General features: G+C 31.4%; 1 protein-coding gene across 18 annotated transcripts in view; it reads right to left on the reverse strand.

Moving 5' to 3' along the window:
* Window positions 1-24471, reverse strand: part of LOC148279711 (uncharacterized) — a 294377-nt gene that overhangs the window by 42599 nt on the left and 227307 nt on the right. For all 18 annotated transcript variants that reach the window (XR_015822803.1, XR_015822801.1, XR_015822802.1 and 15 more), the window contains one exon: window positions 3269-3373. Coding sequence is in view for 14 of the 18 variants with exons in the window: in XM_088229550.1 (XP_088085676.1) it covers window positions 3269-3373 (105 nt within the window). In the remaining 4 variants the exon portion in view is untranslated. The remainder of the gene's footprint in view (window positions 1-3268; window positions 3374-24471) is intronic.

Genomic DNA, 24471 nt, shown 5'->3' on the forward strand with positions numbered 1-24471 from the left:
ATTTTTGCAAATCTACTATGGTGAAGGTGTGTAGTGGTATTTGCATGTTGGTGTAGTGTTGTTGTCCTGACGAAGAGACGGGTTACGTCTCGAAACCGGTAGACAGATAAGTCGGTGAGTGGTTTTATACAAATTTTATTAACATAATATTGTACAGTTAGGTTTATAAAAATAATTTCTCAATACGGCAGAGTTTATTTGTAACAATTATTACAAAAAAATATTTTACGAAATTATTTTTTTACTTCTCAAACAAGCTAATGACTATAACATCGTGTTGAATCTACAATCAAAGATTAAATGATGTTTTTTAAGATAAATTTTATAATAACGAAGCAAATGTCACTTTAATTAGTGTTCTTTGTACGCAAAAACGTAATCTTTTCCTTTTTTCCAATCATCGCGTAGAATTTATTCTACACGCTTTAAAATTGGTTTTTGTGCAGAATTGCTCAACAAAACGCAAGACCTTTCGGCCATTTTTTATAATCAATCTTTAATATTAAGAACTGTTGCGTTTCGATTTGAAAGGAAAATAAATTCGGCCATCAGCGATTTACAAACTTACACAATAAAAAATAGTATCTTTGTATCTAAAATTATACAAGACAAGCGATTTTTTTACAATCACGAATTTTCGAAAGTAAGAGCGATATGAAAATTTCATCTCATATGTGTCATGGCCGCAGTTTTATATGTTTATATTATGAATACCTTATTGTGTTGTTATTGATAACACAATTGATTAGTTGATATTACTTGAATCGGGCAATAAACTGGTTTAATGGCCTGTTACACTCTGTAATTTGCGAGTAATTAAATTCTAGATCTATTGATCAAAAATAGGTCAGATAGCCTCTTGATAAGTAGCAATAACAAATTGATGAGTTCGAATATCCAATGACAAATTTGCAAATAAACAAGACGAGATGACGCTCTTTGTTTTGCAAAGAAAAAATGTTTAAATCGCTAGTACCATAACAATGATCATTACAATATTTGAGTTTTTCCAAATGTTCGTAGACAGAAGACTGGATTTCGCCCCCTCGGGAGTCATTAAGATTAACAAATTACAACAGGGATGGAGAATACCTTTAATAAGGGAATATGGAAGTCTAGGCATTTACGGGGCTTATGACCTGTCATTGGCTGGTTTAAGTGGCCACTTTACACACTGTGTAACATTCACCATTTTGCCTATGTTTGAACATCCATATTTCTTCAATTCTTATATTTGTTGATTTAAGTGAAGTTAAAAGGCTGAAACTTCTATTGTTGTGAAGAGATTCATCTGACTGAATTATTTCACATACTAGGCAACGCCTGAAAACAATTTTTCAATTTTTAAACTTCTTAGACCAGTTGGTTTCATTACAATATTTGAATGTGTCCAAATGTTCGCAGACAAAAGACTGGATTTCACCCCCTCGGGAGTCATTAAGATAAACAAATTACAATTATGATAATTATGTGCACTATGATAATTAATAAAATATAATGTGTTAAAAATGCACCTAAAATAAAAAAATTGATTTTAAAAAATACCCTTTTTTGTAAAAATGTTTGTACACGTATCATTTGTACAATATATATTAATTAAACTGAATTCTGAAACCTCCTTATTATTTAGATTTATAAAACAATAAAAACTATTCAATAAACGAATTAAAATATGACGCATATTCGATGCTGGAAATACAAGTAAATATGAAAGGAGCTGAAACACACTTCATTCAACATTATTGTTTTTTAATAATATAAGCTCTTAGTAAGATAAGAAATTTAACTTTATTTCAATTAAGATCATCCGTAACTAACAAAATATAAATGTTGATCAAATAATCTAGTAACTGATTAATCAGATTCTAATAGTGAGTTATTTACAACTCGTTAAAATGACCCTAAAAATGTAATATTTGGGTAAATGATAAAACAAATATTTCTTTCTTTAAAAAAGAGCCTACGACCACTAACCATCTTATGCTCGTTTTAGAACTTTTCGGAAATCGCCTTACTAGTGGTTCAACTTACATAATTATATTATGTTACTTTTTGTCGTCTTGCAATAACTCATAATGTTTACTTATAAACAAACTATTTTGATGAGTAAAATTTGTGTAGTTTTATGAGTTATTAAGTTTTAAATTTAACAGAGCTAAAACAGTTCAAAATTATCAAACGTCAAAAATATTTATGAAGCTCCGACCCAATAAGAAATCGAAAAGATTGACACCTCAACCGATTTTTTAAAGATATTTTTTCAACAGGGTTGAATCTGTTGATAATATAAAAATCCAGTCATTAACAGAGCTTATGGCCTGTCGTCAGCTAGGTTTATTATTTAGAATATAAATATTTGTGTTTTACATCGCGTCGCGTCGCTGTCGTCGGGAAATTTAAATGCTGTAAGCGACATAGTGTAGATAGGGTCTTTTCACGTTTTTTTTTAATCCCACATTTTGAAACCCGAGAGCCATGAATTAGATTGGTTTATATACATTAATAGTTATATCACACAAATCGTAAAAATCCGATATAAAGCCTTTACATATTTTAAACGTTATTCCCGATTTCTAAAAATACCCTATCGTTCAAAACATGTTTTTTTTTAAAAATAAATATATTAATAGTCTTCATGTTAGATCAACTATCGTACAACGATACTGGTTGGTGTTTATATGTTCGCAAAAACAAAAAAAAACGATTAACCATTTCGTCGCATAAATAATTAGTTAAGACAATACATATTTGGGTATCGTTTTCGGTTAGTTGCAAGTAAAAAATAATCTGTGGTAGAGCAAGGTTCGAACGTCGGCCAAGAGGTTGGCAATGATGGCCACCCCTACCATGCCGTCCATGACACTCGAGATGATAACGAATCTACAGATTTATTTTTTAGAATCTACCGATTTTTCCTTGATGGAGGTTGGCAACGCAGCCTAGAACACTCAGGCTTTAAACATGTTGAGAGATGGCTTAATATGAAATGTCCTTTTTTACGGCATATTGAGTTATGTGTGTATTTCCGGATTTTCAGCATTTCGTGTGAACAAGTCACTGTGAAAAAAAAAGTTGCATAAAGTGACTGACTAATATTGACACTAGAATTAGGTTTGTGAACCGATATTCCGATTTTTCAGAGTCCATCAAACGTCTCCTTTAACATTTATTTAAAAAAAATACATATCATGTTTTGGCATCTTTCAACAGGAAAATTTCTCTGAAAATCGAACCGGGTTATTTTAACGAGCAAAATGGCTGTACACACCTTAGTATTTCTGAGGGTCTGTATAATGTCATCTCGTCTCTGAATTTCATGCTCCAATCTGGATATTTGGCCCTCCATAAAATGGAGCTGGTCAGCTACCGCCATCTGAAAACGAAATACACAAAACATTAATATTTGTAAGCAAAAACAAAATTCACTGTGTGGCGTTTTACGATAAAGTACGATCAGATAAAAAACAAAATATAACAGAAAAAAAAACTCAATAGGTACTCGTAACTTTATTTTCGTATGTACGTAGTGTCCTAGAGTTTGATTCTCCGGTTTGGAATCCTCAATATAATATTTATAAAAATCACGTTGAACATATTCACAACTGTTTTCTTAGACAATTAGATTTTTAAAATAAAAAAAAATAAAAGTTTTATTTTTATAATTCAAGTTACAGAACATATTCAATAGAAAAAAAGATTAAAAAGCTAAAAGTATATCAAAATAGAAATAAACGTGCTTGTTTATAAATTACCTTAAATCAAAACTATTACTCAATGGGAAAAAGGAAAAAAGAGAAAAGAGGAAAAAGGAAAGGAGGAGAGATTAAGGAAGAGAAAGGAGATGTTTTTTCAGACGTGATTTAAACAGAGATAATGTAGTAACATCTTTGATGGTGGGTGGGAGATGATTCCACAGTCGAGCCGGATGGACACTATATGAGTTAGAGAAGAAAGAGGAATTGTGGATGGGTATTAAGAGAGTGCCTTGAGAATTAGAACGATAAACCATGAACTGATAAGCGTTGAAATTTTTCACGCAGGTACATAGGAGCGTTAGGACTATGAAATACATTGAACAGAAGTGAGAGGGAGTGATAGTCTCTCCACTGTCTGATTTTGAGCCATTTCAGTTGCCTACGATAATCAGAAATGTGGTCATATTTCCTAAGACCAAAAATGTACCTTATGCATGTATTCTGAAGTCGTTCAAGTTTATCAAGTTGATCTTGTGTATCTACTCAATAAACAACTTAAATTGTAATCCATCTTTCTCAGTTAACCTCAAATCAATTTATGAGCACCCATCTATACAAATGGTGACCCCGACGTGATATGAACACGCAACCTTCTGAACTGGAGTCAGAGTCAGAACAACTAAACCATTGGATTAAAAATAAACACAGACGGCTAAGGGAAGTTGTGTGCCTATCTATTTATCGATTAAAAAAATCATGTTTTCGATTCTCTCATTTAGTTTTACACGTTGTCACACCTTTTTTAATAACATTTTCACAATGCTCAAAGTATGTGTTCAGAGTATGTGTTCACAATACATATGAGGGCATTGGAAGCAAACTTGGAAATCTCCCCCAAAAACGAAAAATTAATTATTGATGTCAAAATAAACTATACATAAAAACCTACCCACCTAAATAATAACGTCATTCAAAATCGTCTCTAAATCTTGCAAAAATAGATTTCAATTATACTACTTGACACCGCCAACTTAGTATTCTCCGTTGAGTTAGTGAAGCATAATTAGAAATGTTTCAGTATTTTTTTCAAAGTTTTTCACAAATATCTCAGTAACTCCTTCAATGGAGATTTATAAGTTTGCTTCTAATACCCTTATATGTCAATAGATGCTTTACATCATAAAAAAGCCTCACCCTCGGGGGCTGGTTAAATCTGAGGATGTTAAGGAGCTCACCCCTTACCTAAAATACCGATACTTTTCGGATTTGGGTTTGAAAAGGGAGATTTCACAAATTAATTCATTTAACTCTCGACTTTCAACAGTAGCAAGGCTCTTTGACCTGGGATTTGATGGCGAAAACTATTTACGTGAATTCGTAACAATAGATCTTTACAGGTCGCATGTCAGGAACTTCTATAGCATTGGCACTACGAAAATAACATGAAAATATCAATAACTGACGTCACAAGCGTTTATCCTGTTGTTTTCAAAAAATACAATCTGTATTGTTGTGTGTCATGCATTGATCTTTTTTCCGTTTGTAAACACTGTAATGCTCGGCTAATTCATTCCGCATTCAGTTTTGTCTATGACTTAATACATGTATAATATGAATAACAAAAAATGGCGCTTGCCAAAAATGAAATGTGTGGCTGATTGTTAGTCAAAATGTCGTTTGTTCAAATCTATTGCATAATCGTACCGTGTCTCAACATTATGGTAATTTTAAGTTTTGTGACATTGACGAAACAGGAAGAATACTTCACAATATTTTATATTGATTCATTCATATAACATGCATAAACATAAATACATCAACTCTTTGTTTCCAAAAATTAACTGATGGAAGAATTGAAAGAATATGGATGTTCGGACATAGGCAGAATGGTGAATGTTAAACAGTGTTAATTACAGATCATAAGTCCTGTAAATGCGTAGACTTCCACGAGTCCTTGTGTGCAAAAGTTTAGACAAACTCAAAATACTGTCGATTAAACCAACTGGCCCAAGAAGCATAAAAATTAAAAATGTTTTCAGGTGTTGCCTAGTTTGCGAATAAAATAATTCAGTCAGATGAATCTCACATCCATCAACAGAGGTTTCAGCTCTTTAAATTTCCAAAAATCAGGAGATGCAAGAATTAAAGGAATATGGAAATTCTGGTATTTTTTATACTTTTTTATTTTATTTTTTTATTTATAGAAAATATGCAAATGTATACAAAGTATTGTATACATTTGCATATTTTCTGTCATTCTATCGCAGATACCTCCCAGAATACTGTTCAAAAAAGATAACTGCACGTGGGACTGATATGCCTAGCTGAAATCGACAAAATCGAAGTCCCGTATTCCCGTAATCCGCGCTCCAAAACCAAATCAATTTTGATTTTTTTAAACAAAAAGTATCAAAAATATTTTTTTTTGTGTCTTCACGATTTGCTTTATTCAAAAATAGATATCATATTTGTATAGCGTACTTTTGAAGACGGGAGATAAACCTAGCTTTTAAGGGTTTTTGGATGATCCTAGCTCCTATAAAAGAAAATAAGGATATTACCTTTTTTTTACATTTTTAAAGTAATTAAGGTCTGTAGAACACTGTCCAGTAAAAAAAATACTTTTTGTTACTTATTAGTAGCCAAAAAAAATATGTTTAATTTTGTAATTTTGAATTCCCGCAAAAACGGTCATTCCATTGGCCACGCCTCTAATACGCCAGGATTCATGTTTATTTGTTCCTGACCATTTAAATTTGATTAGAACATTGTCACAAATCTTGACGTCACAACTATCAAGGCCAAACATGTCGCGTTTTTCAAGTGATAAATTTTTCTTTTTTTTTTTTTCTTTTCCACAATATCCATATTGATTTTGAAAATACAATTAATTATTCTAAATCCATTTCATATATTTTTATTGGTATTCGTAGTTTGTGATATTTTCCTATTTATAAAACCATAAAAATACCCCAATAGTTGGTAATGTGTAAAACAAATCATCGCTCTAGTGCATAGGTTCCCATGCAGAAGCCGATACATAATTAAATGCCATACCGGCCCGAAATTCGTACCTTTTGAAACCCCTTTTTTTAAATCAGTTATTCTCACTTTAGACCGCTTCATCATCGTTATTCCATGTCCGCTCTCAAGTTGGAGCATATGGTGTCCGCGAAGATCCTCCAGGCGTCGGCTGACAGCTCTTGTACCTATATCCTCCCAAGTCAGGTTCGCATCCCGTAGTTCTGACATGCCGACAGTCAGTAGTGGGTGCCCAGGATGTCGAGAACCTGATGCCTTGTAAAGTAGGTAAGCGTGGTTAAGGCTCTCAGGAGGCATCCGAAGAACATGGTAAAACCAGCCGCATCGTCTCCGTTTGATGACAGTTGTCACTGAAGTTTTGCTGCGTTCGTTCTCTTATTACTTTATTCTTTACAAAGTTAAACCTCCGCACACCCAAGATTCTTCTGAGACACCTATTCTCAAAACTCAGTTAGGTGCCACGTTTTATTAATTTTTATTTATTTATTCATATTTTTTTCAATTTTAAATTATGGTTAGTAATAAAAATAACGTGATCTCACTGGGGAGTTACCCGTGCCGAAGACAGTTAACAGTATACTTTTAAAAAATATTTTCACATTTGAGAATAAACAAAGAAGACTTAATGAAATGAGATAATTAACTAAATTTTCAGACAGTTTTAAACACTACGTATTTATGTTTATAATAAATTTATGTACATCTGTATTATTTATAGTACAAAACGCACAACGAAAGAACAAAAACATAACATAAGCTATACATTTGTGGAGCAGTTGATTTAATATTGGTTTTGCGAATGAGACAATCCATTTTACTTTTACCTAGGTACCTGTACCTTCTATCAATTTAAAAAAAAAGTTTTTATGAACATTTTCTCATTATTAATTGTTTTAATAGATAGTGGAAGTAGGTTACAGATTTAAATTGATCAATACTCAAAACCCCTTTGTCTGATAGTGGTATAAGTTTGTATTTGTTTAAGTTGTCTTTGTGTTGAGGATCGAATGATTATATTATTTGTATGTGATGTATTGTAGGGGTTGTGTCTTTCATTTGAGTAAGAATAGTTTTTGAATCTGTGAGTATTGTTTTAACGTATAATGGCTTTGGTGTCATAAGTTGTGATTTGCGGAATACTTCTTCGGTAGCTGTCTGTATCGAGACTCTTGAGTATTATTTTAATTAAGATTCGCATCCAAAGAGCAGAATAGGTGTTATGCCGGAGTTATATAGGCAGTATATGGTTTTCACTGAGTAAATATCCGATCCCCAGACAGCCTTTATACTATTGAATGTGGCGCTTGCTACTCCTAGGCGTACTCCCAGTTATTTTTGAAAGCTCCTATTTCGATGACTTAATGAGTCAGAAGATTGTGGGCATCAAGGCACGAAGTGTTGCACAATACATGGGTTTTTGCAATATTGATGTTTAAACCGCCTCAATGCCTCCCAATCTTTTCTGGGTCTTCTACCGCCCCCCTGGTGGCCTTCAGCGCCCACAAGGGGACGTCGCCTACTTTGAGAAAGACTGCTCTGGTGCCATAATCCAGGAAAAAAATACGGGAATGCGTTTATAAGAAGAAAAATCAGTCCGTACACTCTCTTAAACATGCATTGAGTTAGCTTAATAGGTGTTTTTGATTAAAGAATGTAGATTTTATGGATATAAATTTCATAACGTAAACATAATATAAGAGGTTACACAACTAATAGCATAGATTATCGTCTGTACTGTTATAGATCATAAAAACGCAATGGAGGCAAATTTTGAATAGGTCACATTACATATTGTATGATGTAGATTTCTACGACGCGACGCTTCGAGTAATTACAGAGAAAGTGCTTCGGTTCGTCTTCAGAAGAGTTCGATTTAATGGGAGATGCATTTATGTTATTTATACTTTATGGCTTACAGGAAGATTATAGATTATAACTCATAGATGCTCCAAAGTGCGGAGATTTCGTAAGAAGAGAGTATTCGAAAGTTGCACTTAGCCTTTGAGATAAATGAGGAATTAATTATTGAAAGTAATTTCTTGAACATTCAATTTAAATATGTCTTATCTTTGCTTTTAAGTCTACATGTATGCTGGTCACACGTTGAAGTCATTTGTGGTATAAGTAATTCAATAATAATGTTGGTACATTTCTGTAATACCTTTAATAGTATTGCGGAAGATCAGAGGTTTTCATATTTTTGTTTTATTTGTCAAAGTACTATCAAACTAAGCCAACATTTTCAAGATTTTTTCAAGATCTGTAATTTTGAAATTACTCCGCCCGTGACGCCACACGTTCTCATCCGTGGGTTTCATTTATTTATTTTAAAGAAACAAACAGTCGACAATGATGTAATAACATTTAAAAAAAAAAACGGTTTAAAGACATGCAGCGAAGTTTGTAAATAAGAATCATACATATTATTAAATTGTGTTACAGCAGAAGGGTGTGTTTATGTGTATTTGTATGAGAGTAAGTGTAGATCTGTGTTTATGTGTATTAGTGTGGGAGTAAGTGTTAAAGTGTGTGTAAGTGTGAGCATCATTCAATAGTAAGTGGGATCATATCGCAACCAGAAATAATGAGTTTTAATTTATTTTTAAATAAATTAAGGGGCATGTAAAATATATAAATAGATGAAAAAAAAGCATTTAAGTTAGAGCAAGAACGATAGAGAAAGGAGTGGTGTGCATAGTTAGTGCTACAGACTGGCAGATGGAACAAATACTTATTTCTTGTCACGCGAAATTGAGATTGAGATTGAGAGTCACATTGAGATTAATTTAGGAGAGTAGGTTAAAAGAGTTTACTTTATTATTTAATAATTTATGTAAAAAGCATAATTCAGATACAGCGCGTCTATTTTCAAGGGTTAAAAATCCATTTTGTTTGGCAGATTGGCTGAATGTAAGCACAAAGCGTTTTATTGTTTTTATAATCTTATTGTTTTGCTGATTAGTGGGTCGGCTTCCCGGAAACCGGAAATCTATCACAGCACTCTATCATCGGTTGATTTAGAAAAACGTGTGACGCATTTAAAAATAGTTCATTTTTATTAAAATCATGTTTATTAATTTTGTTCATTCATCAGCAATATTTTGAGTTTGTCCAAATTTTTGAAGCAAGGATTGGATTCAACTCCTTAGGAGCTATTAATATTAACATAGAAGGTAACATAGAAGTCTAGGCATCTACAGGGCTTATGATCTGTCAATGGCAGGTTTAAGTGGCCCTTTACACAATGTGTAACATTCACCATTCTGCCTATATTTGAACATCATGGGCATAATGGTGAATGTTACACAGTGTGTAAAGTGGCCACTTAAACCAGTCAATGACAGGTCGTGAAACCTGTAAATGCCTAGAACTCCAAATCCCTTCTAAAAAATGTTTTCCCTCTCTGTTGAAACAAATTTAACTTAAGTTATGTTGTGAAAGTCGCTTATTACACTTCGCCCTTGAACCTGGAGTTTTATTTTCTGCTAAGGAAAGTGGGAATGCTAAGATAATACACAATTTACATTGCAACTTGCTGTTAGAGGTAAATGGCCGCTTTTAAATAAATATAAACGCCTCATTACAAACAATTCAGCGAAAGTTGAGGTCATAGTAATAAATAAACTCCTTAAAACATCGTGCACCGCTTTACAAGTATCATTGCCAACCAACAAACAATGAATTAAGAACAATACAGGTTAGTTTGCTTGTATGTTGACGGGCGCAGCCATTTGCATGTCAAAAGATCGGCGGCCGTTTTATTTGCCAAACGTCACTTCTGGCGGGAAATGGGTTTACCCGATAAACGAAAATGAAAACTTGGCGTTTCGATACGAGTGCTGAATAATTTATGATAATGGTTAATGTTGTGATGTGTGTAAAAGGTTCGACCACGTGTGAAAGTTTCTCGAGAATCATAAAATAAATATATTAATTTGGTAGATATGACTTTACATTATAAACCTTTTTGAACATACTTAATATGTGCCTGCATTACGAAAATATGTACATCCTTAACATATAATTATTCCAAAACAATTATACGGAAAAAATTGTTAAGTTATTACTTTAAGAAATGCAATGTATTTATTTTAGATAGTTGAGCAAATAAAATTTGAACACCTAGTTATACCTTAGGGCTGTAGTCTGGTAAAACGCGCGTAAAATTAGGAAATCATACGATTTTGCTATTTTAAAACGAATGTTTTTCTTTAATTGCGCAGTAATAAAGAAATAAAAAACACAAATAAGATAACAATAATAAGGTATTTCTATTAAAAAATATACTTAAAAGTTTTATGTAACGAAAATACAATTACTTTAAAACCGGCAGATAACGCCATTTCAAATTTAGACTTAAGTTAGGTATCTGGGATCTAAATAAAGACTAAGTATTGAATTAAAATTTGTTAAAATAATTTAAAGATATTAAATTTAACATGAAAGTGGCCGCAGCAAAATATTTTTTTTGTATTAAAAAAAAAGAAATACAATCATTTTAAATCACATACATTTTTGTGACATTTTCCTTTATTTCTACGTAAATTTATGCTTTTGGTAAAACTTTAAAAAAATATTTTTTTTCAAAAATATTTTAGTTGAAACCCTTTTTTATAGAATTGTATTATTTTTTTTAAAAGAGAATACTTTCTGGTTGTAATATTCAATTTATAACAACATCTTATTAACGTTTTTATGACCTTCATACCTGCCCTTATTTATTGGTAGCGGTATAAGATGTTACGTGTGTATACCCTCAAAGTGCTATTTACTGCCTTGGTTAGAAGTAATTTAGAATTCAATTCAACAATTTGGTCACCTTATTACAATGTTCATATTTTAAAGTTAGAAAGAGTACAACGTAAATTCCTTAGATTCATCAATTACAAACTTAATATACCCACTGAAAATATTGATTATGATAATTTATTATCTACACTAAATATGTCAACTATATGTAAAAGAAGAATTATAAATGACTTATTAAATTTATATAAAATAGCAAATGGCGTATTGGACGTCCCGGAATTAACTAGTGTTATCAGCTTGAAAGTACCTCTTCGAAATACTCGGCAGCTAACGTTATTTTTTGAATCTCCTGGCAGTCACAATTATTATTACAATTCACCAATACCTAGACTACACCGGCTAGGTAACGAGTATGGTGAAGTTGATATATTTTGTCTGTCTTTATATAAATATAGGTTAAGTATTCAAAAGGTTATAAATTAATTTGTGTAAAATTTCTTAATATTTTTCTTTATTTTTTTATTTTTTTCTCATGTATCTCTATAATAATGTATAAACTTATATGTATGTATATGTATACGTGTATGTTTTCAAATGTAAATTTTTAAAATATTTTTCTATGTACCATATACCTATGTTGGTACATTTCCTGATTTTTACTTATTATTGTATCTTTTAGCTTTTCTTATGTTATCTTTAATTTTAACTAAATTTACATACTCATGTTTCACTGCTGCACTTAAATGTAATTTCTAAAATATGTAAAAGCCCATAGGGCGTGTAAATTAATAAATAAATAAATAAATAAATAATGTTTAATTATAGTTTTAAACGAAGACACTTTAGGTTTTATACAAATGTGCACATTTTCGTTAGTAAATATAGATTTTACTTTATACTATTTCGATATGTACCAATGAAGTCAGCGTTTGTAACGATGCCCAGGTGACGATCTCATCATGGCATAGCTACATTGTATTATTGATTGTGTAATACTTTTATACTGAATAACCAATTGGAGTGGATATTGGTTAAATGTTATTTCTTAAGTTGTTAAATTTATGGGTGTCAACAAGGAGGTATTGAATACCAAATTAAAAGTGGTTATGAAACAGCTCAGTCAAGAGAAATTCTCTAAGTATTTTATGAGAATTTCATTAGTGGCACTGCAGATGGAAATCCTAATTTTAGAACTTTCTCTTCACGTTTTTACTTATGTTTTCTTCTAACAAATACCACTTAATTCCCCACTAATTTCTCTAGTTCGGAACTCGTTATTCGATAATCTGACAAAAACAAACAGATAATAACACGATGACAGGTAACTGTCATCATGATTTGGAAAACGAAAGTTCAATTACCCCAGCTATCAAATTTATTAGAAAATTTAATAATTTGCTTCCCACAGCTTTAATAAGACTAAGTTCAAACGCTGATTACGCAATAATAAAACGTTAAAACATAAACCTAGGAGAAATTTTGATTATATAAAAGTTTTTTGTAATTTTTTACCGCTGTCATTATTTTTTCTAAAGTGACAATAAACACATGCAATTTTAACTGATATTTGTTAAAAAAACAGAAAAATAAATCATTTAATGCCTCGATATATTCTTACCTAGTAGGGGACATTCTTATTATTATTCTGAAAAGTGGAAGTCAGTGCTATTTAAGCTCATGCTGTCACTGCGACCTATGTAGATCTATTGTGACGGGCCCCCTTAAATAATTAGTTCTCGGCCTCCAAGCCCAGGTCTTTAATGAGCCTGGCAACTGAGCTATTGCTAAATCTCACCCCCCTAGCCTCGATCCTAAAATATCGGCTTCTTTAGTGATACAAAGCATCACATTCATATATATTGTGTATAAGTGTTCTATCATCTGCACTGCAGAACCTACATTTGGAAGTTTCAGAAAGGTTCGTTCTAGCAAGGTGTTCATTACGTCAGCAGTGCCCCGTCAGGGCTCTAGTAATAACCCCCTCTCAGTTTCGGCTAAATTTTATTAGGTCGAAAACAAACTGACATGAATAATATCAAATAAAATAAACGTGTCTTCTTGTACGCAAACGTAAAATAAAAAGTTGATGAAATAATAGTGTTTAATGGTTATTTAATTCACTTGCTTTTTTTACTCTGTAGGTTTTTTGGTTCAGATTCAGAATGAATTCTGGCACTGGAAATTGTACGTGACAGAAACATGTTTCGGCTAAGTATTGTATATATTTCATAATATTCTGAAATTTCGCATTGTTGCTACAAGTAGAAAATCTATGATATTTCTTTTGTCTACGTTGGGACAGATTGTTGCAAGTCAGTGCACTAATGAGAGTCGCTTCCTGCACGAATGGTAAAATTTACATTTGTAATTTGACTTCTCTCGAGAAAATGACTACAACATTTATAGATGTTATGGCTACGATGCCACATGAGTCCACATAGAATATTAGAATTAATATTTTAAATTATCATAATATATACCTTCTAATCCTATTTAAAATTCTCATCTCATTCTTTGATGCGCCTGAACTAGTGAGCTCAATAAAATTAAATATCCCAACCAGAAACCTCAGACAAAAGTTACTCTTTCATACCGATAACCATATAACTAACTATGGTTTTTATTCCCCTATGCCCAGAATTCTTAGGTCTGCTAACAAACATACCAGTCTTGATTTCTTTGATAACAAGTTATCTTCTTTCAAACGATCACTGAATCAAATTCAATTATAAACACCTCTCCCGCTTCCACTCCCACCAAGTCTACTATATAAAATTGTGTCTTCTACTTTTCTTTCTAATAATTTTATATGTATAAAAATGTCCGTAAAAATGCTCATTGGGCGGGTGAGATTAATCTAATTGAATTATTTCACCTACATACTAGGCAACGCCTGAAAATATTATTTTTTCAATTTCTATACTTTTTCATGGACCAGGTAATTTATCAACAATATTTCGAGTTTGTCCAAGTTTTTGTAGACAAGGACTGGATTCAACTCCCTGGGGAGCTGTTTATATTAACATACTACAACAGAGATTTATTTATTTATTTATTTATTTATTTACGGACAAAGTCCATTATAAACATTACAATTAAAAGAATTTTTTACAAAGGAATAAAAAAATATAAGGAACAGAAATAAGCAGCAAAGACAGATGATAGATTTTTTAGATTAAGTAAAAAGCATAGGCTAACTATACAGATTCTTTAGCTGATTTGTAAAGAAAGACATCCTTACACCATAATAATCAAGATCTTGATGATCGTTCACCCGCCTGATCATTCTGGGCAAAGGCGACTGTGCACCATAATTGGTCCTGTAGTGACCGAGGAAAAGCATTTCATTATTTCTTAGTCTACGGGTGGGAACGTTAAAAAGAATCTTTTGCAAAATTTCAGGGGCATCAATGAGACAGTTCATAATTTTATACATGCAGATTATATCTGCAATGCATCTGCGTTTTTCAAGACTTGATATGCTTAAAAACCTCTCCATATCAGAATATGAATAGTCTCCTCTTTCCAATCCCATCTTCCATGCAATTTTTCTTATAAAACGATGTTGAACTGATTCAAGGCGCTTGATATGAACAGCATAATGAGGGGACCAGATTACAGATGCATATTCAAGAATAGGGCGAACTAAAGAGCAATAAAGTGTTTTAAGTGTAAGCATACTTTGGAAATCAGACGTAGTTCTATTAATAAAGCCAAAAATTTTTAAGGATCTGTTTACTATATTATCAAAGTGTTCCAGAAAAGTTAGTTTATTATCTAGGATCACTCCAAGATCTCTTATAGAGGTGACAATCGAAAGAACTTGGCCATTAAGTTTATAATCAAAAATAAAAGGATGTTTACATTTATGGTATGAAATAATTTTGCATTTATCGATGTTAAGTTCCATGTTATTAGTTTTGCACCAAGTATGAAATGCATTTATGTCTTCTTGGAGTCTGACACAGTCATCAATATTTTTAATTAGCTTAAGTATCTTGTTATCGTCAGCAAAAAGCCAGAATTTTGTAAAAGAAAAAACATTAGCAGCATCATTAACAAACAGATTAAATAGGAGAGGGGCCAAGTGGGCACCCTGTGGTACACCAGAAGTTACTAGGAAGCTATTTGATATGAAGTTATTGATTTTTACACTTTGTTTTCTATGTGAGAGGTAGGATTTTAAAAACGATAAAAAGGGATCTCTAATGCCTACAGCACGAAGTTTAGCACATAAAATGTTGTGATCAACTTTGTCAAAGGCCTTGGAGAAGTCTGTATACAGTACATCAGCTTGAAGATTATTCTCGAACGCTGTAAAAATAGTATCAGTAAAAGAAAGCAAATTGGTCGTCGTTGAGATGAAGAACATTTAAGAGAAGGTAATATGTCTAGGCATCTACAGGGCTTATGACCTGTCAATGGCTGGTTTAAGTGGCCACTTTACACACTGAAATGATTTATTATATTACAGATGAAAGATTTGAAGGAATATAGATGTTTAAATATAAGCAGAATGGTGAATGTTACACAGTGTGTAAAGTGGCGACTTAAACCAACCAATGACAGGTCATAAGCCCTGTAAATGCCTTGACTTCCATATTCCCTTATTAAAGGTATTCTCCATCCCTGATGTAATTTGTTAATAAATATGATTGTTTTTATAAATTATGGAAAATATAATTTTAAACAGCATTATGTCGTAACTTTTACTTTCAAATCTCAACATGTCATGTATAAAAACAAATCGTCTTTTTCTTAATGTAACACGACGTAACAGCACAGTCTCCAGAGGGATTTCGTAGTACAATCTTGTATGTCCTGGAGTTTTCAGACGATATTCGTTTGATTATAAAGTAACTGCATATAAGTGATTGTTATAAGGAGTGAATTATTTTCTCGTAAACGGATGCAAGGCAAAGTTGAATGAATTTAAGTCAAGGTCTGTATACTCTGAATAGTATCTGTCTATACTTCTGACTATTATGTTATATGGTAGGCTCGATGTTTGCAAACTAGTTAATTGTATATTATTACAGCTTCAGCGAGATTTATATAACTAATTATTAATTATGGGAGCACTATGATTAAAATCATCATTATCACGCAATCCCATGGTGATCTTCATAGATTTCCACACAATTTGTTAGTAACATAAGTGAATCTCTTATTATTTTTATTTGATTTATTTCACAGTTTTAAAATATACATAAGTTCATTGTTTCAGGTCCCGACTAGCTAGGAAATTCCTGTGTTTAGTCAGAACCTTCTTTTTACATGTATTATTTTTTCATTTCATTAATTGATGCTTAAAAAATTCAAATAATAATGGTAACATCAAAAAATTCAAAATAAATATAAATTAGAAAAAATACCGATAAGAACAAAAATTACAGGATAAATATAAATTAGAAAATATACCATTTATAATTGAAAAGGGAAACATAAATTAGAAAACTTACAGGTAATAATAAAAAATTAATCATAATTATAAATGAAAAATATACCATTATTCATTAAAAAATAAAACATTAATGTAAATTAGAAAACAAATCGATAATATTTAAAATTGAAGCATAAATATAAATCAGAAAATATTCCATTAAGAATTAAAAAACTGAAACATAAATATGAATTAGAAAATATATCAATAATAAAAATTAATGATGATATTTTATAGTAATCAATTTTAAAATAAATCGACAATATAACAAAGTAGTTACCGTACAGTTATGTAGCAAATTATATGTATATTCAATAACATATATTCGGGACTTTAACAACATTAAAATACCTTAGTTTTTTTTGTGATTGATTTTATTATTAAATGGCTTACGCCTTACACAAAGTACAAAATAATACTCAGAACAATTGTGAATATAAAAAAATTTAAAACTAAAAATTTCAGTGGCAAGATTGCAAGGAAAAAAATCATGAACGCTTAAACCCACTTGTTTAGCATACAAAACAAAAGACCTCTGAGATGGTTTGGTCATGTAGAACGAGTGGACAACGAAAAAATCGTAAAACAAGTATATATGGCGAAAATGAACGGTATCGTGACGAGATGACCAAGGAAGATGTGGTATGATCAGATAAACCCAAATCCTAAGTCTGGCAAAGTCAAAAGCAGACAGAACCGAAGGGCATGTATGAATGTGGAAGAAGCTAGGAATGTATGCCAGAATAGACGTGTGTGGCGGTCCATTTTCTCTGCCTACCCCCACGGGGAAATGGCGTGATGGTAGTAGTAGTAGTTTAAAAAATTAAGGTATCCTGAAGATGCATTTTTGAGCGAAAGCCCTCGATGGCCTAATCGATAGATAGGATGAACAATAATTGAAAAAAATGTATTATCTTAAAAATCTATAAAATAGTGATACATTTGTATTTAAATAACATTAAAAAAACATTTTAATTGCGATGCATAACTTTTAAAAATCATCATCTTTATCAAACCCGCACCCGGTGGGGCAATGGTATAAAGGTAAAGGTAACAAAGGCATTGTTAATTCAAATGCCGCGTATCTCGATCACCTGTTACAGGAAGGCAAGGTGATCTGTCTTACGCATCAGGTGCCAGTCCAGGGACAGTGAAATATTTTAGTGAAAATCACCTTATTTTATTTTATTGAAATAAACGGCACTCAGTGCCTTTTAAATATACGTTGCATATGATTAAATACATACATGTAAGTAAAATAAGCAAAACATAGTATTTAAAACAAATTATTACGAAACAGTTATTTACAAATTAAGGAGTCAAAAAAAAAAAAAAAGATACACAGTTTAAAAATTATATTACTAGTTATAAAAGTACTTGAAAAATTAAATGTTTGGTCATAGAAATATTTTGAATCTGTAAAAAAAAGAGAAAAAAAAAGTAAAAAAGCAACACATATTAATAAAAAAAAAAACAATTTTGAATAACACTAAACGAAGATTTTTCTTTTTTAAATTACATGTATTATTATTTAAAACGACTACTTAGGCAATAAATGTTCTGTGGCAAATTCATCTGGTAGAATTTATAGAGTTAAATAGAACTGTATTCGAGAACTGTGTTCTTCATCCGCCCTGACACAGACTATGCTAAAACTAAGACTGAAATCTGATTAAAATTTATTTTCGGGAACTATTTATAATATACTGCAGTAGTAAAGTAAAAGTAAAAAAAAAAATAAAAAAAATTGTCTTCGTTTCATGGTTAATAATTTAGCAAAATACCTTTTGCGGTCGTGATTGAATGAAAGTGTAAGTCGTTATTTGTGGTAGCGATGACAATAATTATTATTGTAATATGTTATTTTATTAGCATGCTAATTTTATAATAACTATCGACGTGCTAATAAGCGACGTGATAACAATTTCTCACCATGGTTGTTTATCGTATTCGCGAACACAATGGAACATCCGTGAGCACCTAATATTAAATGTCAAAATATTTACTTTTCGCGACGTATAATCCTGCTGCGCAATCACCAATCAATTTTACCGGTGTAAATATTTAAAATATTCCAAAACTGCTATTTTGATTCATTTATTTTTATTTATCGTGCTTTTTATTGCATTTAGCCGGCGGTTGGCAAGCTAAATGTCATGAAAAGCAGTCGCCGTAGTAATTGGAATTTAATTGGCACTTTTTTGTATTAGATACTCCTTACTATTTTGCAAATGCAATATATTGTATTATTTTTATAGTTAACGCCGATTTTTCGCCAGCGAACTGTATTTATTTACGAGGAAGACCAAAAACAAACTGACACAAGCGTTGACTTAGAGATTATACACGCGTTGACTTATGACTGCAATAATTATCTATGTACTCGTATGTTCATTATTATATTCTGTAGCTTTGATTCTATTGAATATGTTCTGTTACTTGAATAATAAAAATAAAACTTTGTTTTATTGGTTGGTTGGAAGAAATTGTCATTTGGCAATAAGCCCGCCAATTTAAAAATAACATTATCTACAAAAAGTTAAATAAATGAATAATTTTTATAAAGTTTATATTTGAAGCACTAACTTTGTGGTTATTTATTATAATAAAATAAATAAAACAACTTTGTTTTAAACCACTAATTTTTGCAAACAAGTTTTTTTGTCAAGGTTTACGTAACTAATGAATTGATTCCTTATTATTTTATTTCTATCATGTTCACTAAATACTACACGTGGACCCAATACCCCTTACTTCGAAAATAATGATATCAAATTACCACTCGTGTAAGTAAAAACCACTTGATTTATTGGGTCCACGTGTAGTATTTAGTAAACATGATAGAAACAAAATAAAAAGGAATCAATTCATTAGAAGCTTGTTTGCTTTGAAACCAGTCGGTAAAAAATAAAAATTAGTGGTTAAAAACAAAGTTGTTTTATTTATTTTATTATTTAGAATAATTTTTAATACATTTTGCTAGTGCTAAATACATCTACACTATGCTATTGCTAATGCTAAAAATTTTACTACAGCGAATAATAGCAAATATAATACGTAGCAATAGTAACTTCTGTAATGGTAACGGTAGTTTAGAGCAAAAGTAATAATTGTAAATAACGAGTGATCTAGATTGTGTGCTGCGATCTGCAATTGGCTGACGATGACGAATGAACGGGTAATTGAGGAGGTTGGAAATATCAATCATCTATTCTCAACGATATAATTACTATCTTTCACTTTATAGCAGCGGTTTCCAACCCGGGAGGCACGGACAATAGAGAAAAATAATATAATATTTCAATAATTTATTTTGATGTTTATTTATTTTTGCACCACAACAGGCCAGGAGGCCGTGGTGAATTACATCACAGAACACCCAGGCTTGAGAAAAATCACATTTTAATTTTTGTGTTCTCACCGGGAATCGAACCCGGAACCTTTCGTGTGTGAATCAAGCGTCTTGACCACTACACCACGGAGGCCGCCATAATAATTAATATAATATTTCAGGCGTTGCCTAACATGTAGGTGAAATATTTCAATTATATGAATCTCACCCGCATAAATAACGGATTAAGCTCTTTAACTTCACAAACATTAACAAATGAAAGAATTGAAAGAATATAGATGTTCAAATATGGGCTGAATGGTGAATGTTACACAGTGTGTAAAGTGGCCACTTAAACCAGCCATTGACAGGTCATAAGCCCTGTAGGTGCCTAGACTTCTATATTTCCTTCTCTTAAATGTTCTTTATCTCTGTTGTAATGTGTTTATATAAACAGCTCCCCAGGGAGTTTAATCCAGTTCTTGTTTACAAAAATTTGGACAAACTCAAAATATTGTAGAGAAATATAATGTTTTTTGTATGTTTAGAGTAATAAAGATCTATGAAAAACTGTCCAGTAAAATTTTTTTTTTTCTTATTGAGGGCATTGGAGGCAAAGATAGCGACCCCCGAAAAAATATTTGTTTTTCTAATTGAAGGCATTGGAAGCAAAGATAGCGACCCCAATTTTTTTTGCTAATTGAGGGTATTGGAGGCAAAAATAGCAACCTCCAAAAAAATATTTTTTTTGGTAATGATGTCATTCTGTAGTTTATCAACTATATTTTTATAAAATCCATGAGTTGAGTTGCAAATGCAGTTTAAAATCATACTTCTGATGGTTTAAAAATAGTGTTTGGAACAAAACAGCAATATCCATCAGCCGTTTTATTCAACCAATGACATGCTTGAGATTTAAATTTTCAAAATGGCTGTTCTATACAACTATTAAGAAAGTTTTTTGAATTCGTGTTTCTATTAAAGCTAATTTATTAGTATCTTAAAGATTAAGTTCAGTGAAAATAGCATTTCAAACATAAATACTCTCTTTGGCATTATTGTAGCAATTTTTGTTATATTTCTGGAAAACGCCAAAACGGGAGTTAGATATCTTTGTATTCCAATGCTCTCAATTATCAGTAGCATAAAACATATTTTTAAATTTGTAATTTTGAATTCCCGCAAAAACGGTCATTCCATTGACCACGCCCCTAATACGTCATGATTCACGTTTATTTGTTCTTGGCCATTTAAATTTGTTTACAACCAGTTTTACTACCAAGGCCAAACACGTCGCGTTTTTCTAGCAAGGTATTTTAAAAAAATCTTTTTTATATGTATGTATGAAAACATTTCTCTACAATATCCACATTGATTTCAAAAATACAATTAATTATTCTAAATCCATTTAATATATTTTTACCGATTTTCGTAGTATGTGATATTTCCTTATTGCCAGGGGAAGCGATAAAATTTAAAATATATATTTTTTTAGTATTTGTACCATCCTCCAAAATAAATATACATGAACGTATAAGCCATAGCATAATCTTGTTATTATTCTATTGATTGTAATTTACAGATTTTTTTGTTGTAATAAAATTTTTATTATTTAAAATGTGTTTATATTATTATTACTATTTAAAAAACTAAAGATAGGGTGGCGCAAAAAATTTTTTTTTTTTGGAGAGACCTACTAGCATAAATGTTGGAAGCCGCTGCTTTATAAGGCGTACATATCAAAAGATTTCTTATTAGAAACAAATGTTTGTTTTATTTTAAATTGTTACAAAAATTTCACTGAAATTATTTCTCGAAAAAAACATTATTTTTTCTAGCCAATTAATAATAGCTTTTTTTCTAAATGCAGCTTCACTGAGTACATTCATTCACCGTTAATGAATATTTTTGGTCCTATTTTCTTGTTATTAATATGTTATAGACTTAGCAGATTTAAATAAATATTTTTTTGTGCTGTTACATGTTCACTTAATTGCCATACTTACTAGTTTTTTGCTAGATGTATTATTATTGTGTTTTTTTAAATGATTTTTTACTGTGTTTTCTTTATTATTTTTTATTGCTAACTTTTTAAAATCATTCTTATGTTGTTAAAATTCCATTCGTCGATGCGTTTTGTAGCTGCAAGACTTTTTGTGATGTTAGCTATCATATTATATCTATCATATTATGTAAATGTTATCAATTATCAAATATCTAACTTTAGTAAATGGGGTCTAGAATTTTAACCGTCCATGCGCTCATCAGCTGCAAGACTTGTTGTTATCTAACTTCTATTTTTATAAATTTGATTTTTATTTCGTTTTTTAAAATATCACTTAAACTCTAAACTTCATTATCAAATATAACTTTTTTAAAAAAATGTAAATAAGCGCTAGATTTCTTATTGTCCATGCGCTCTGTAGCTGCAAGACGTGCTGTTATCTAGCTCCTATACATCATAGTTGTTATATATCATAATTGGAAACGAGGTACTAGAATTCCAAGCGTTCATGCGCTCTGTAGCTGCAAGACGTGCTGGGATATTTATTTACTGTACAGCGCCCTTGAGGTGATTTTTGCAAAAATGGCGCTATATAAATTATCCAAACATTATTATTATTATTATTATTAAATACCGTATTTTTCGGACCATAAAACGCACTTTTTTACTCTGAAAATTCAACCAAAAATTGGGGTGCGTTTTATAGTCCGATGAGCCTTATCGTTTGGAAATTACGGTAAATCTGTGTCTTGGGTCTAAAAAAGCTAATGTCGGATTAATTTATTTTTTTGCCCACTTTTTTAAGAGGGTTGATTTCAATAAAAAATACACATATTAAAAAAACAAAAGTACGCATACATACGTGTTAGTGTTTTTTAATTGAAAATAGTTTCAAACCCTTCATATAGTTTATTATAACGTAACGAAATATCTATAAAATAACTCTGCCGTTATGCTGCGGTTTACGACATTCGCCTTTTTAGACCCGAGTCAAAGAAATATTTCAACAATATCTTAAGTCTATGCAATTTTTTATAGACATGAACTGGATTCAAGATTCAACCCCCTTGGGAGTCATTAATATTATTCTATTACAATGTATGATAGATGCGCAAATGTTGAGATCCGTACATTTTGCAAGGTTAAGATAAGCATTATCGACAAAATCAAGAAAGGAGCTCTACGCTGGTATCGACATGTAGAGCGAATGGACAGCAAAAAAACGGCTAAAAATATTCACGATGCAAATGTTGATGGATGCAAAAACAGAGGAAGACCGAGAAAAACATGGCATGACCAAATCCAACAAATACTCGAATATGGACATATTAAAAGTCGGAATAATCGGCGCGCGGGCATGAAAAGATGTATGAATGTAGAGGAAGCGAGATCTGTATGCAAAGATAGAGTGATGTGGCGTTCTATCCTCTCTGCCTACCCTAACGGGGAAATGGCGTGATGGTTTTGACAACAAAGATGAAGATAAAAAGAATACAGATGTTCAAACATGGCATAATGGTAAATGTTACACAGTGTGTAAAGTGGCTACATAAACCAGTCAATGAGAGGTCGTACAGTCATTTTTTAAGTGAGAAAAACTTGAGTTCTTGTTATTTACTCAAATATTGAAATTTACAGACCATTTCCTCAAAGCAATCAATTACTTGTGGCGGAAAAGTGGACATCGAGTTGTGGTAGAGTGGGATTTGAACCTCGCTAGTCCACAATACTACCACGGAACTACAACCCGGTTCAAACCAGTTTTCTTCTATAAATGTTCTTCATCTATGTTGAAATATTTTAATAGATTTTTTAAAAATCAAATTACGTATTGAATGGATTTAGAACGCTGGGTTAAAAATTTTTTTTTTTGTTAAGAAAAAAAATTTGGTGTTTTATATCATTTACCCAAAGATTTAAATTTTGGTGGTCATTTTCAACGAATTGTAAATAACTCAGTATTAGGAAATGGGAATCAAGTTGGGGCAGAGTAGGATTTGAACTTCGGACCTCTGATCCGCGACTCCGCGGCACTAACCACGGAACCACGATCCGATGAACGTCGTGGGTACATTAATAAAATATTATTGTTTGTTATCCTAGTCAAAAATTAATCATTATTTTTACAACTAAACAAAGATACATCATCATCTCCCTTTCTGAACCCAGCGGTGCAAAGAACACTGCACTGATAAAATATATGCAG

This window comes from Micrasema longulum, unplaced genomic scaffold (genome assembly GCF_059751315.1).
Source record: "Micrasema longulum isolate JH-2025_06_02 unplaced genomic scaffold, ASM5975131v1 h1tg000678l, whole genome shotgun sequence".
Lineage (NCBI taxonomy): Eukaryota > Metazoa > Arthropoda > Insecta > Trichoptera > Brachycentridae > Micrasema > Micrasema longulum.